This window comes from Saccostrea cucullata, unplaced genomic scaffold (genome assembly GCF_032062105.1).
Source record: "Saccostrea cucullata isolate Sc308-1 unplaced genomic scaffold, CSIRO_AGI_Scuc_v1 ctg2745, whole genome shotgun sequence".
NCBI lineage: Eukaryota > Metazoa > Mollusca > Bivalvia > Ostreida > Ostreidae > Saccostrea > Saccostrea cuccullata.
In genome coordinates this window covers 146,017-163,122 of record NW_026923164.1, presented here as the reverse complement: position 1 = coordinate 163,122, position 17,106 = coordinate 146,017, and the positions used below count along the sequence as shown (strand labels likewise).

The following is a 17,106-nucleotide window of genomic DNA, read 5'->3' as shown; positions in this document are numbered from 1 at the left end:
TTCCCCCATAAATTAGCATGCTGAGAATTTATGATTTCATTTTTATTTACTGGATCTTGTTTTGGATGTTCATGTTTGTTTCTTTGTTGTTTAATGTTCCTCTCGCGGATTTGAGCAATGCGAGAACTTTTTCTTATGTTCTTATTCGTTTCCACTCAAACGAACATAAATAATTTATAAAATAAATAACAACACGTATATAGGTAGGTACAGAAGCGCTCTCGTAAGTGCAGTTTAATTACACACAATAATACAAATACAACTTTACTTTTCCGCAACTCTTAAATCTACAAAACAAAAACGTATAATTAATAAAACAAACATGATACTTGTGAGGGTGGGTGGGCGGGGCAATGTCTGACTGCACTGAGAAAGAGCCTTCGAATGGCATTTTAATTTTACACACGCTAAAGCGTGCGTGCTTTAACAGAATACCTGTGGAACAGTATTCTATAAATACTTTAACCAATCAGACCGACACTCTTCATATACACTAGATTAACACGTGTCCGATTGATACACGTGTTATGATAACTTCAATAAATACATTTATGTTCTTATTCGTTTCCACTCAAACGAACATAAATAATTTATAAAATAAATAACAACACGTATATAGGTAGGTACAGAAGCGCTCTCGTAATTGCAGTTTCGACCATAAAGAAAGAAAAGAGATAAAGATTATAAACCCAACTGTTTTATCAATACAGAACGTTTTGATTGTACATTTTCGTTATCATAACTTTGCATTTTACGACTTCCATGCTTCATGTTTCCTAAGAAGACGATCACTGACACTGGCTGCAGCAGTATCACTACCCGACCTCAAACTATTTTCCCAACATTTTATAAAATTTTATAAAAAAAATATCCAAGTTGCATATTAACCGGACGAGTATCAGAATTCGTACGTGATCATATACACAAAAGGCGCCTTGCTTTTAAACATCAGTTTTTATCTTTGCAATGAATAACTTAGGATGAAATTCATAAAAAGAAATATGCGACCTTAGAAATAATATCAACAATTTTAGAAAAACGTTAAAACCTATATATCCTTATGGAAAATACAAGTACACAATTCATTACATATAATGATTCATTATTTCGACAACACTTTTTTCACTTACAGCTGATAAAATTAAAAGGTTTCTTTAGACATTGTTCTCTTCTAGATCTCTTTTATACAACCTTCTTATACGAGCTTGTCAGAGTCGGATAATCCCGACACATTGTGGACCCAGGATACCCCATGAGTAGCTTCAAAAAAAGAAAACTTGAAAGATAAGTCAAATACATTGTGACACAGACATCACTTACAAAATTGTTGAAGGCATACCTGTACATCATTTTGTATTTCATGCTTTTCGTTTCAGGTAGTAGTTGGGTAAGGGCTCCGCAAAATGATGGAGCCTAAGTGCTGTTAAACAAAGATGTTCACCCACCAACCAAAAACAATTCTGCAAAACGTACACAGTAAATAAATTCAAAACAAGAATGTTAATACAAGACAACAGTGTGAATCTGCGTGTATCAGGGCCTTGTCACTGCAATACACAACTTGATGAACTTGTTTGATAAACATGAATTGAATTTCCAAAGCTGAGAAAAACAACATTCAAACATCTGCAGTACAATAATGTTCCAGGGTCATTAACAATGGCTTTATTGTATATGTTTTGAAAACTTTCGACATCTGCAATACATTAGTGTACTAGGGCCTTAAACAGTGACTTTATATTAATATATTTCGAATTATTCATTTTGAAAACATTAATTTTCGACATCTGCAGTACAAAAGTGTACCAGGACATTTAACAGTGAATTTACTTTTCTACCATTGTATTATTCACTTTGAAAATTTTGAATTTTTTTTACATCTGCAGTACAAATGTGTACCAGGGCCTTAAACAGTGAATTCATTTCATACAGTTTTATTATTCATTTTGAAAATTTTAATTTTCGACATCTGCAGTACAAATGTGTACCAGGGCCTTAAACAGTGAATTCATTTCATACCATTGTATTACTCATTTTGAAAACTTTAATTTTCGACATCTGCAGTACAAATGTGTACCAGGGCCTTAAACAGTGAAATCATTTTATATCATAGTATTGTTCATTTTGAAAACTTTTATTTTCGACGTCTGCAGTACAAAAGTGTACCAGGGCCTTAAACACTGATTCATTTTAAACCATTATAGTATTCATTTTGAGAATTTTAATTTTCGACGTCTGCAGTACAAATGTGTACCAGGGCCTTAAACAGTGAATCCATTTCATACCATTGTATTATTCATTTTGAAAACTTTAATTTTCGACATCTGCAGTACAAATGTGTACCAGGGCCTTAAACAGTGAATTCATTCCATACCATTGTATTATTCATTTTGAAATCTTTAATTTTCGACATCTGCAGTACAAAAGTGTACCAGGGCCTTAAACAGTGATTCATTTTACATCATTGTATTATTCATTTTGAAATCTTAAATTTTCGACATCTGCTGTACAAAAGTGTACCAGGGCCTTTAACAGTGAATTTACTTTTCTACCATTGTATTATTCACTTTGAAAATTTTTAATTTTCTACATCTGCAGTACAAATGTGTACCAGGGCCTTAAACAGTGATTCATTTTGAATCATCGTATTATTCATTTTGAAATCTTTAATTTTCGACATCTGCTGTACAAAAGTGTACCAGGGCCTATAACAGTGAATTCATTTTAAACCATTGTATTTTTTATTTTGAAAATATTAATTTTCGACATCTGCAGTACAATGGTGTACCAGGGCTTTTAAAAGTGAATTCATTTTATATCATTGTATCCTTCATTTTGAAACTTTAATTGTCGACGTCTGCTGTACAAAATGTACATGTACCAGGGCATTAAACATTAACTACTTTATAATATTTTGTATTTAAAAACTTTTTTTTTTTGAAATATGCAGAACAATAGTGTATCAGGGCCTGAAACAATGGCTTTATTTAAATATATTTTGAAAACTTTAATTTTCAACATCAGTAGTACGAAATTGTACCAGGGTCTTAAACAACAGCTTTATTTAAATATGTTTTGGATACTATATTCTCAACACTTCAATTTTTTACATCTGCAGTACATTAGTATACCAGGGCCATAATGTAAACAATGACTTTATTTAAATATATTTTTGATAATTCATTTTGAAAACTTTATAATTTTGACATCATCAGTACAATAGTGTAGTAAGTGTACCAGGGCGATAAACAACGAATGGGGAATCCGTTTTATACATCTGCACTACCACGGTACTAGGTCCCATAACACCTTAATGTGCACCAGGACCCACATAAACTGCAGTGCACATATCACATCAACGCACATCTACCAATGACACAGTGCCTCATATCATGCTTCCAGTACTTATAATCATCACCTATATGTGCACCAGGACCCACATCAACTGCAGTGCACATATCACATCAACGCACATCTACCAACGACACAGTGCCTCATATCATGCTTCCAGTACTTATAATCATCACCTATATGTGCACCAGGACCCACATCAACTGCAGTGCACATATCACATCAACGCACATCTACCAATGACACAGTGCCTAATATCATGCTTCCAGTACTTATAATCATCACGACATATTGTTAATTGCATAAAATCTTATTTCTTATACTGGAAAAAAGAACCAGATCAAACCAAAAACAATGTTTTAACTTTCTCTTTTGAGCATGTACATACATGTACAGGTAGATTCAGAAACATCTTGTATTTCAATATATCTGTGAAATATTAATGAGTTGAAACTTTGTCTTTATACACTAAAGTCCAAAAAGAAACCAATTTCAAATTTGCATAGTTATTGCCCTTATACCCCAGCACCTACTGCGCTAGCAACTGAATCTACCAATGTACTTTCTCTTTGTATAATCTTACGTTCTCTTTCACAAAAATTTCGGATATATGATAAACAAATTTTCAACCATATCTTCTTAATTGAAATCTTAAAATAAAGTGTACCGTCCCAAAATGTTTGTAAAACATATAGAAACATCTTCCAAACAACCTACACAAACGTTACCCATAATGACATTATTTTCTGACGACTAGCAGAAGTCTTAGATTAATCTGAAAGAAATAGAACAATATTTGTCTTTTGATTTCTTCTTTCTGGGATGGAAGCTTTGAATGCTCCTGAATTCCATCTGATACCCGACCATTTTAAATCTTGCACTGTACTGAAAATCGATTTTTTAAATCTTACCTCGTCTAAGGATAACTTGTTAATTAAACCTTAAAATTCTCTGACACACTCTTCAAATGACTCTCACATTTCAATGCCATCGTAACTAAAATCAAACACTTCTTTATCCTCTTTTCTGTTACGCTCAAATGTATTTTTTAACACAACCTGAAATAATAACATCTCCAATGCTTTCTGAAATAAACGAAAAGTTCTATAGAGTAGATTTTGTATACTAATTCTAAATGGGCTATTTGCTAAATGAATATAAAGTCGTTTACATCTCAGAATATTTCCCAGGAATCATAATGATTTCACAAACTATTATTCATTTATTTTAAGATCCATATGAATATTTTATTGATAAAAACCTGCAATGTTCAATCGTTATCTTATCAAACATATCTACTGATAATATATACTTATGAATTTCACTTCAAATGGATTGGAGTTTATACCGCTGATGTATTGATTGTTGAGGTGCCAACCCTGGCCGTCTGCAAGCACTTGTAGCATAAATCCCTGGACTGAGGTGTTGCAATGTAAGCGCTGAACTCGAAAGCAACAACAGCAAGGGGAAAAGGTTCACCATAGGATTGGAAGAAAAGCAATTTACTCTCTTTACTAAGATTCATTATAATGATACTTTCATGCCGTCTCCACCCTGCTGGAGAACTGCCTGTATTTCTATTATACTTATGTCTTGTTTTTTTTTGTTTTGTTTTTTTTTTTTTTTTTACGATGGTATCTTAAGAGCTTTGTTATTACAAACATATAATACCTTGAATTAATATCAAGTAGCTCTTAATAATTCCTTGTTAAACAAATGTTGTAACTTGTTTCCCTCGTATTTCATTTAACCCGCTACGTTTTCGGGTGTAAATAGCAGCAAAAATGCAAATGAATTAGACGTGGACTGTGACTTTTCTGACTCAAATAACAAAGGAATTCCTCCACGAGTTTCGTCAGACATAGAAATATGCCGCTCATAATCCATGGGGACACTGAATAGATGCGTCTGACTGCACTGAGAAAGAGCCTTCGAATGGCATTTAAATTTTACACACAATTCTACACCCTAAAGCGTGCGTGCTTTAACAGAATACCTGTGGAACAGGTATTCTATAAATACTTTAACCAATCAGACCGACACTCTTCATATACACTAGATTAACACGTGTCCGATTGATACACGTGTTATGATAACTTCAATAAATACATGTGCCAGCAGATACTGCGACACAGGACCTCGGTTTATACGGTCTTATTCGAAGGGGTCCTTACGTCGCGACTCTGTCACTGTGCAACGCAGGCGAACATTTTCACATGTATACCATTTGGATAAAGGGTACAAACAGGCGGAAACGTTAATACATTTTCTGTATGTTGTTTTCATATATCTGAAAAGCACCTTACTCTTTTTGAAATAGGTCAATGACTATATAATGTGAAATATGCACAAAGAGGAAAAAGGGGAATACGCATTAACTGATAATATTCTAAACATGAAACTGTTAAAAAGGGGAAAAAATATGCCGACGTATCGACCATGTCTGCACAGTCCAGAACATTATCTGGCATAATCTGCGCACATTTATCAAAAGAAGCATTATGTCTTTGTACGCCGATGTACCAAATAATTGAGGCGACATGGGCACATATCTCAAATAAACGTGCTCCCGACCTGCATTGGCAATACCAAACTTTAACAGGATCTTCCTTATCCAAAACATCAAACTGAATCCATAAATAATATGACTTTGATGACTATCTCAAGGTTTATCGAAAATCTATTTGGTGCATATCTCTTCGCACGAACTCCAGTGCATATCTAACAACTTCCGCTAATTTGGAGTTATCTTTCTTTGCCTCCCTCAGCGTTCAGGTGAAATACTACATCATGTTTCAAATCGATGCGATTGTCGACGGACGAGTTGAAGCTCACACTGCTAGATCGAAAGAAAAGGAGTTTCTACGATTTCACAGTCACAATTTTATTATTTCAAGCATTGCAATATTTACCTTCAATAATAATTATCACATTAGACACATACCACCCCCCCCCTCCACTCCCAGACCCTACCTAGAATATGAAAATAGTGGATTCACTTGCAGCACGCTTACTTTTTTTTTTACTACAGATCATCCAGTTTGAGAGAAGGATATGGAGGTAACGAACAGTATTCAATCTCAAAGTCTATAAATCAATACAAAATAAGAGCTGAGTAAACACGGTCCTCCGTATATATTATCAGAGGTGGGAACAGGTGCCGTGGAGGAGTGAGCATCCCCTGCTGACCGGTCACACCCGTCGTGTGCTCCTTGTCATGATCAGGACATAACGGAAAAATCCGTCGTCAATTCAGTGCACAGGTGCTTGAGGACAGGACCCCTCCCCCCTTAATATAGACCCCCGGGCCTGTTAGGCTTTTTTCACATAAATTATATATGGATGACACATTTGTGATATTATCTATCCTATCAATTCAGAAAATTTGCTTAAACTTACATTTTATAAAAATATCTACCGTCTCTATATATATATTAACAAGGTTGCCAACTTCGTCTGCAAACCGAGAGGCACTTCCGAGAATTTTGGTTGAATCGTCTCATAAATCTAAACAAACCCCTAAAATCAACAACTCATATTGTAGATTGAATATTCTTTTCATTAACCACCAACTCTCATGAAGGTTAAGGCACTTTAACAGTCGTTATGAACAAGTTTTCGAAAGGATGTCAGGCTACAGTCAGCATTTTAGCTTAGTGAACGGAAATGACGAGGAGACGACTTTTTACCAAAATACACAGTTCTGCAGAAAGTCTGAGACACTGTTTTGAAGTAAACTTTTGAAGAAATTTGGTTGTTATACACTTTAAAAAATTCTTTTAAATGTATTGGGAGAATAGAGTTCTAAAGCGCTGATGCAAATGAAATGTCTCTCATTATTTTTCAAATACCTGATTTGCATGTGAGAGTTATGCCCTTTCAAAAATACAATTTATAAAAATATCTTCTTTTCCTTAAATATTTGTGTAAATCTATAAAACGTTTAAAAATAAAATTTTGATGAAGAATTCGTACAAAAAACTAGAATATATCTATTGTTGATATTTTACACACATATTTGGGTATATGGGGAACATCGGGAATTAGTCCTCTCCTCATTACTTCCGTTCAATAAGCTTTTGACGGAGTTGGCAACCTTGTTGATTTTTATATAGAGAATGTAGGGTAGATTTAATAGAACGTTTGTTTTAGGTAATTTTTCGATTTGCTGGTATAGATCATATCACAAATATGCCAATGAAAGATTTTTTATGAGAAAAAAATAGATAAAGCCCAAGGGTCTATATCGAAGGGGGGGGGGGGGTCCTGTCCTCAAGCACCTGTGATTCAGTGTATAAATAATGGACAAACAATTGGTATGAAAAAGGTCAGTCAGCATTTGACTCTATGATAAATTGTATTTGCTGACAAGGTCATTGTATCGACCATAGAAATTACGAAATGATGACTTTAAACGAGACTGTTGATATTCTTGTTTCATCAACTTGCTTGTCAATTTGTCAATAATTTACCTCGTTTTAAAAGTTGTTCATACGTAGAGCATGCTCTTGCGTATCGAATCGACTTAGATATATATACACTCCGTATGCAGGCGATGAAGGATTGATTGATTTATTATTGTTTTTTAACGCCGAGTCGGCAATATTTCAGCCATATTTCGGCGGAGAAATTTAAATATTATATGAACGATTTTGAAAGTTTTTGGTTTCTCTGGCGGCCCCCAATGAGCCTACTCTTTTTCGAATTCCAGAGAAACGATCTTTTACGTGCCACGGGGTTGTTATCCTTGACACGGGGCACCATTTAACGATGAAGGAAATTGCTGCATACGTAAGGGAAGTTGACGATAGAAGAGTTAAAGTCGTCACGTTTATCATATAGCTTGGTTGTTAGGTTACCATTGAAACGTAAGAGAAACGTATATAACACCCCTATAGAATGGAATGACCTGACACCCCTTGGAAATAGATTATTCCAAGGGTATATAAGTCGGTGCAATTGGCAGATTCGAATAATCGCAGTCAGACGGCGAAGAAGACACATAGAAGACGACAGGAAAACGTAAGGCTAGGGTAGGAATAGATAAGTTCATCAGCGGTAGGGTATTAGGGGAATTAATTTGAGAGTCAGGAGGTAGTAGGTCTAATAAGATCGAGGCGCCTGATTCTCTATATTAATAGGAACCCTTTTACCTAGAAAGCGCGGTGAATTAAGTTACCCAGTCACTTGCATATAATTAGATAGCCCTCGGTAAAGCCTCTGATAGGATAATATTGAATTATATACAGAATCATTATACTCAGGAAGAGTAAAGGAAAATTATTGTATCTCCTAATCATTTTTACTCAGACAGAGTACAAGGAAAATCATATATCCCTTATAAAGAACCCTATTGTTCAGATAAACACGTTACATTTTGGTGGCAGCTGGTTAAGGGATAGAAACTTGATTAAATTTGATTCTGTAGGGAAATTAGTATTGTTCTTTTGTTGATTTTATTTTACCAGGTGTATTTTGATTTTATCAAGTTTAGAAATTGTGTATATTTTACCGGGTATATAGGTTAGGTTCATTATAATTTTGGTATTGTGTGTGACTTGGTAAAGTGTACCAAGTACGTTGACTGTGTGCAATTATAGAATAGAGAAAACCAGGAACATAATACAAATTTTACCAGAATGAGTGATAGAAAGGACGAATTGATAGCTGACCTCAGCGCTATTGATGCCAGAAGGGAAAAGCTCAGAGAAGAAATAGAGAAATTACGTTCAACACCTCAGATTACCAAGTCTTCAGTGGTACCAGATTCCGGAGTAGATGTTAAGTACAGAAACTCAGACAACACTTTAGATGAATTAGATTACAGGACACCAAGCAACACAGGACATGCACTTGGACAGATGCTATATCCGGAGCCTGGTTATACATTGTACCAAGATAGAGAAACGACAGATCGAACCTTACATAGGGATAGAGAAAATAATCTGCGACGCTTTGGTACAATAAGTCAACCAGTTTTCACCGAGACACATTTGACACCAACCCCTCCCTTGTATAATAGGTGTGCGGTGTCGTCATCAACTTCCTCCACGGTTACTTGGTCAAACAACCAGAATCCATTGCAGGAACCGGTATATAGACATCTACCTACTCTTGATTTGAGCAAGAACGTTTCAGATGCACGGCCCAAGGAATATTCATACGGTAAAACAATTATGAAACCTGCAACATATGATGGGTCGGGATCATGGATCGATTATAAAGCCCATTTCGAAGCATGTAGCGATATCAACTCATGGAACTCACAACAGAAAAGTTTGTACCTTGCAGCCTCTTTAAGAGGACAGGCTCAAACGGTCCTTGGTAATATGCGACCAGGTGCAAATAGAACCTATATGGAGCTGTGTGACGCATTGGAATCAAGATTCGCACCTGCAAATCAAACTGAACTCTATCGAGCTATGCTTAGAGAAAAACGTCAAAAGCCAAGTGAATCTTTGCCAGAACTTGGTGAAAGCATTCGACGATTGGCACATCTCGCTTATCCAACGGCACCCAGAGAAGTTACGGAGATGATAGCGAAGGATCAATTTGTAGACGCACTGGCTGATTTTGATATGCGACTTCGCATTCAGCAATCACGACCAAAGTCATTAAATGATGCTGTACGCTTTGCCGTGGAAATAGAGGCCTTCTGTAGAGCAGAGCGCCAGAGAAGAGGAGATGGTGGATATGTGAGGAACACAAGCAATAACCAAGTGTCACCTGATGCTCAACAAGACTCGATGGTCAGGGAAGAACTAAGGCAATTGAGGGATGAAATACAGGCTTCCCTAAAAGATTAAGAAAAGAAAATTGCTAATGTCTCAACAAAAGAAACAATCACCACTTCAAGTTCTTTAAGCAAGCAAGGCAAGTTTCCTTTTAAATGCCACAATTGCGGAAGAAAAGGTCACATGATGAAAGATTGCTTTGTAAAAAACAGTCAGGGTGAATCTAAGATGCCAAAAACAGACTTGAAGAATTCGCCTAACCTGAAGGAAAATACAGATTCACAGAAGAAGAGTAGTTCAATAGATTCCAGCACAACCTCACTGAAAGTTGACCAAAACATACAAGAATCTGGTTTGTTTATTAAGGCGATGGTAAATGGAACTCGGTGTAATTTATTGTTAGACACTGGCGCAACTCTTACTATTTTATCAGATCAGTTGTATGATAAAATAAATAAGACCGGGAAAATTGGACTTTCACCAGTTACACAGAGAATCGTTGGTGCTGATGGTGCTCCTCTTAATGTACAAGGGAAAGGATTATTCCACATAAAACTTGGTTCTCAAGAATTTGAAACCCAGGCAGTAATAGCTAACATCAAAGCAGATGGTATTCTAGGATTAGATTTCTTACAAACAAACCAATGTCTTGTCGACGTTTGTAAGACCAAGATGCATGTTCATGGAGTAGAACATGAATTAGAACTCCAAGGAAATATCGGTTGCTTTCGCGTCAGTCTATGTGAAACCATATCTATTCCTCCCAAAAGCGAAATGGTGTGTTCGGGTCAAGTGTTGGACATACCAAAACTTCCACAGATACCTTTGTTGATTGAACCCTTGGCTAAGTTTCAGGATAGTGGAAGAGCTTTGGTGGCCAGATCGCTTGTCCATTCATCTGAGAAAGTGGCAGTGAGACTTATGAACATATCTAGTCAGCCTCAGACAATCTATAAGAACACAGTAGTAGGATTGACATCCCCAATAAGAGAAGTATTTGTGCCTGAAAAAGAAGGCATTGTTAATAATGTTACCTCTGAAGAGGATAAAGGGAATGTTCCTGAGCATTTGAAAGATTTATTTGATAAAACGAAAACTGATTTGTCAAAAGAACAGGCGACTAAAGTTAAAGATGTTCTAATCAAGTTCAGTGAAATCTTTTCGAAGAGCAAAGATGACTTTGGAAGAACATCATTGATAAAGCATCATATCAAGACAGAAGGAGAAAAACCAACCAAGCAACCTCCCAGAAGGTTACCGCATCATGCTGCCGAGTTCGTTGATCAAGAAGTGAAAAATATGGTTGAAAAAGGCATCGTAGAACCCTCCTCCAGTCCATGGGCTGCCGGGGTCGTTCTTGTTGAGAAAAAGGACGGCACAAAAAGGTTCTGCGTGGATTATCGGTCATTAAACAGTAAAACGGTAAAGGACGCCTACCCTTTACCGCGCATTGATGATTCCCTTGATAGACTTGAAGGAGCTTCGTGGTTTTGCACGCTAGATCTTCACTCAGGCTACTGGCAAGTCGAAATGAATGAGCCTGACAAACCGAAGACTGCGTTTGTAACTAGAAATGGTCTTTTCCAGTTTACCGTGATGCCTTTTGGACTATGTAACAGCCCAGCAACGTTTGAAAGGCTCATGGAAGTAGTTTTGGCTGGACTAAATTTCAATATATGTTTGGTATATATTGATGATATTATTATCTTTGGGAAAACATTCGATGAAACGCTTCAAAACTTAGAACAGGTATTTACAAAGTTACAGTAGGCGGGTCTAAAACTTAAAGCTGCAAAATGCACTTTGTTTAAAAAGGAAGTTCTGTTTCTAGGCTATAAGGTGTCTGGTGACGGAGTTCAAACAGATCCCCAGAAAGTAGCTGTCGTGGAACAGTGGCCGTTACCAAGTGATGTCAGTGAAGTACGATCTTTTATAGGCCTATGCAGCTATTACCGAAGATTTATAGATGGATTTTCTAGCATTGCAAAACCTTTATTTCGGTTAACAGAAAAAGGAAGAGAGTTCAAGTGGACGTCTGATTGTCAAAATGCCTTTGATAGACTGAAAAAGTGTTTGATAACTGCTCCGATATTGGCACATCCAAACTTTGCATTGCCTTTTATACTTGATACGGATGCCAGTCAAGTTGGACTTGGCGCCGTATTGTCGCAGAATATAGACGACAAAACTAGAGTAATATCATATGCAAGTAGAACAATGTCAAAGAGTGAACGAAAATACTGTGTCACCCGAAAGGAATTGCTGGCTCTTGTTTTTGCATGCAAACATTTTCGACATTATCTTTATGGTCATAAAGTCATCGTTCGCACCGATCATAGTGCCCTAAAATGGTTAATGAGTTTTAAAGATCCCCAGGGACAAGTGGCCAGATGGATCGAGCTACTTAGTACCTATGACCTAGAAATCACTCACAGACCCGGAGCCAAACACAGTAATGCTGACAGTTTAAGTAGATACCCATGTCGTCAGTGTGGACATAAAGAAGATGTTGACAATGAGGCAAATGTACAGATAGTAACCTCGGACTGTGTTCCTTATGAAAAATCTTCAATGCTAAGTCTTCAAGAAAATGATCCTGATTTGAAGAAAGTAAGGGGATGGGTGGAACAGAAAGAACGCCCAGAATATGTCCAGATCAAAAATGAAAGCTACGTTATTAAGTCTCTTTGGTCACAGTATAAATTCTTGGAATTGAAGGATAATTTACTTTCTAGAAAATGGGTAGCCGATAGGAAAAGTTATAATCAGGTGTTGATCCCATTATCAGAAAGAAGAGAAATCCTTAAGCAGTGTCACGATGTACGTACAGCCGGACACCTTAGTGTTGCAAAAACATTGGCAAGAGTTCGAGAAAAGTTTTATTGGCCTGGATTACAGAGTGACGTTAGGAACTATGTCACCGGATGTTCTCAGTGTCGGAAAAGAAAGATTCGTTCTGCTGGGAAGACATTTATGCAGATGGATCAAACTGGAAACCCTATGGAGCGAGTAGCTACAGATATCATGGGGCCACTTCCTGAAACTGAAAACGGTAATAGGTATGTCGTAGTGATCTCTGACTACTTCACTAAGTGGACAGAAGCTTACCCTCTCAAGAACATGGAAGCACAGACAGTGGCTGAAGTTTTAGTGGAACAATTCATAACCAGGTTCGGTGTGCCACAAATTATACACAGTGACCAAGGCAGACAATATGAAAGCAAGCTTTTCAATGAGGTTTGTAATCTACTTGGTATACGGAAGACCAGAACCACAGCGTACCATCCCAAGTCCGATGGCATGGTGGAAAGATTCAATAAAACTTTGGCTACCATGCTTAGTGCCTACGTGTCTGACCACCAAACTGACTGGGACAAAAACTTACCTTATGTCCTCATGGCATATCGGTCCTCTTTGCATGAAAGTACAGGCTACAGTCCAAACATGCTCATGTTAGGGAGGGAGGTAGCAACACCTCTAGATATAATGTACGAGTTACCCAGTGATATGAAACCGACTTATGTACATGATTATGTTTGGAAACTTCGTGAGAGCTTGGAAGAGGCATATAGATACACACGCCAAATAAGTAAACAATCAATGTTGAGGCAAAAGAAGTACCATGATCAGAATGTTGTCGGGAAAGGTTTCAGTGTTGGTGATAAGGTTTTAGTTTTCTTTCCACAGAGAAGCGTAGGGAGGTCTGCAAAACTTATGAGTTTCTGGTACGGTCCATATACAATAATAGAGAAACACACTGATGTCACATACAAAATCAGCAAAGGTGACACTGAAAATACCCTCATTGTACATGTAGATAGAATAAGACCTTATGGGGCTCAGGTCCTTAGGGATGAAAATGAAAGTGTCATTTCAAAAGATCAGGATCAGGGTGCTGATGTTGAAGTTAACAATGATGAAACTCATATGGAAATGTTAGGAAATTCAGAATTGAATGAAATAGAATTAGCTTATACAGGTCGTAGACAAAGAAAAAGGCCTGCATGGCATTCTGAATACGAGTTTGATTACAATGTTTAATATGATTGTATTTATTTCAGATTGTAAGACAGAATGCCGAAGACCAAAGTTACACCAAGAAAACCTGGATTTTTGTGCTGTATTTGCCTTAGTCGTTTACCAACCAAGGACGAGTGGGGTAAACATATCCTGAATTGTGGTATGGAAGATATCAACAAGAGAAAATTTGAATGTGATCATTGCGATAAAGCTTTTAGCAAAAAGATTGTGTTAGTGCGACATGTAAAAAGAGTACACCCAAATCAAGAAACCACTGACCAGAATGAAACACCAAAACGAGTTGAAGATGAGGAAGACTGGCGGAAGGATCCTGGTCAACTTCTGTTTGAGGATGTGGACTTAGAAGCTGGCAGAACGTACCGAAAGAAGACATCTCCAGTTTTACCAGGGATTAAGCGAAGAAATGCTAGCGTCCAAGAAACCGTGACAAAAGATTTGCCTACAACAACTGAAGAGGTAGTGGAACCTAGCGACAGTGGTTCCGATGTCCAAAATGAGCCTTTTGATGAACAACACTGTGTTTGCTGTCAGAGGAAAGTACAGAAAGTTGATGTTGAAACGCAAACTGATGCAATCAAGGCAGAAAAGAGTCACCAGAAAATTATCAGAGTCACGAGAAAATTTCAAAAGGATGGTGAAGTAGTCGAGCGATTGGAAGAGGACATCTGGAATGATTAACTGCTTTATTGTGTACAGTTCACAAGTATATGTAGATGTAATTGGGGTCTAGACGGGATCCACATGTTTACTATATTGCTATGCATGTTGTAACAGATAGTTACTCTAGATATGTCTTTAAAAATATATATAGTAATAAAAAAAAAATTTATATATAAGTGAATAAATATAAAAATATATATATATATATGATTCTTATTGATTTGGCGTGCGGGACGCACGATATCAGAGGCGTGGGTAGTGAAACGTAAGAGAAACGTATATAACACCCCTATAGAATGGAATGACCTGACACCCCTTGGAAATAGATTATTCCAAGGGTATATAAGTCGGTGCAATTGGCAGATTCGAATAATCGCAGTCAGACGGCGAAGAAGACACATTGAAGACGACAGGAAAACGTAAGGCTAGGGTAGGAATAGATAAGTTCATCAGCGGTAGGGTATTAGGGGAATTAATTTGAGAGTCAGGAGGTAGTAGGTCTAATAAGATCGAGGCGCCTGATTCTCTATATTAATAGGAACCCTTTTACCTAGAAAGCGCGGTGAATTAAGTTACCCAGTCACTTGCATATAATTAGATAGCCCTCGGTAAAGCCTCTGATAGGATAATATTGAATTATATACAGAATCATTATACTCAGGAAGAGTAAAGGAAAATTATTGTATCTCCTAATCATTTTTACTCAGACAGAGTACAAGGAAAATCATATATCCCTTATAAAGAACCCTATTGTTCAGATAAACACGTTACACCATTAACGTCCTTTTCAAGTAAAATATCCAAGTATGAAACAGATGTGTCAGACTCTGTCGTGTCTTTAATCTCAAGCTCTCCTGGATATATCATATCGACGTAGGAATGGAAATCACCATTGATGATTGACAATACGTCATCGATATATCTGAAAGTCGAGTTGAAGGCCACAACAAGTGTTTCTTCTTTTCACGCATGAGAGCGGAAGAGGCTTGGTTGAACATTAACTGGAACCTGCAATGTATCTTTGTAAGGATTCTTGTGAAGTTTCGGAATCCAATATATATAAGGTAGTTCAAATTCATTTTGGCTCTGTGGAATATTAAAAATATTCAAAACTGACACATGATTTTGAAGAATTTCTTCCTTAGAAAGGGAAGTATGAGTATAAGTAGGATTACTTGTAGATTTAAATCCAAGTTCTTCTAGAATACAATTTATATAATGAGCCTTACAAACGAAGACAAGGTTGTTACCTGCTTTGTCAACAGGAACAAGAACGTACTGATCAAGTAACAATGACAATAGGTATTGTGTGTGTATTATTATTGTTTTCGATATGTACAACTTTGTAAATAACAATGTACATTCAAACTTTACTTACTTAGAGCTTATGCGATAGTAATGCGTCCATCGTCCGTCCGTCTGTCTGTCTGTAAACAATTTTTCAAAACGCTACTCCTCCTACAGTTTTGGTCTGATATCAATATAACTTGGCACACAAGTAGACTACACAAAGATACATAATTCTGTGTATCGGTTTATGATTTCGATGAACAGTGTTGCCATGGTTACTAAAAATAGAAATTTCTATGAAATACTTTTAAAATGCTACTCCTCCTACAGTTTTGGTCTGATTTCAATATACGAGGGGTGATCAAAAAGTTCGCAAACTATCTCTATATCTAGAAAACCACAATTCAGATTAGAATGAAATTCAGTACACATATAGCCATACACAAGTTCTATAAATAGCTTATGCTGAATAAAGTTTCTCTCCTTGTTTGTGACGTCACAATGTGAAAATGACGTCACTATTTAGGTCACTTGTGACGAAAAATGGTTGTCTCAGTCCAACTGATTCAACAAACGACTGTACAATTTATTGTATATCTTAGAAATCCCTCTGCAGTATCATATAATAATTTGTAGACAGTTTATTGAGATAAATTAGTTCCTATAAATTCAATTAATGATTGGATTAATCGTTTTAGTGAAGGAAGGCTGATGGTTAAAAATGATACTTGTCATCTTGCCCAGTGAAAGCAAGTTTGAAAAGATATGTATTCCTAATTAAGCAATTTGAAATCAAAGACCTCCAATTAGCACTTTGAAAAATAGTTGAATATTTGAACAATGATATAAGTATTAAATACCTAAGATATCGTTTACTTTAGATTTTAAACATATTAGATATGACTGCCGTCATGAGAAAAGGGCCCTTATCTTTTGACGTCACAATGCTCAGAAAACGACGTCAAAGTCGCGGTATTGTAAAAACGGAAGTAAAAAAAATTGTAAACTGCGTTTCGTGATCCAGAAATAA

General features: G+C 36.5%; 1 protein-coding gene across 1 annotated transcript; it reads left to right on the top strand.

The window, feature by feature from the left end:
- The first annotated feature begins 14,159 nt into the window (after nucleotides 1-14,159).
- LOC134263343 (uncharacterized) lies at nucleotides 14,160-14,804 on the top strand. The gene has a single exon (XM_062745676.1). The coding sequence runs from the start codon at nucleotides 14,160-14,162 to the stop codon at nucleotides 14,802-14,804; it is 645 nt and encodes a 214-aa protein (XP_062601660.1).
- The last annotated feature ends 2,302 nt before the right edge of the window (nucleotides 14,805-17,106 follow it).

Coding starts and splice junctions, on each gene's coding strand:
- LOC134263343 (XM_062745676.1), top strand. CDS start 14,160: ATGCCGAAGACCAAAGTTACACCAAGAAAACCTGGATTTTTGTGCTGT.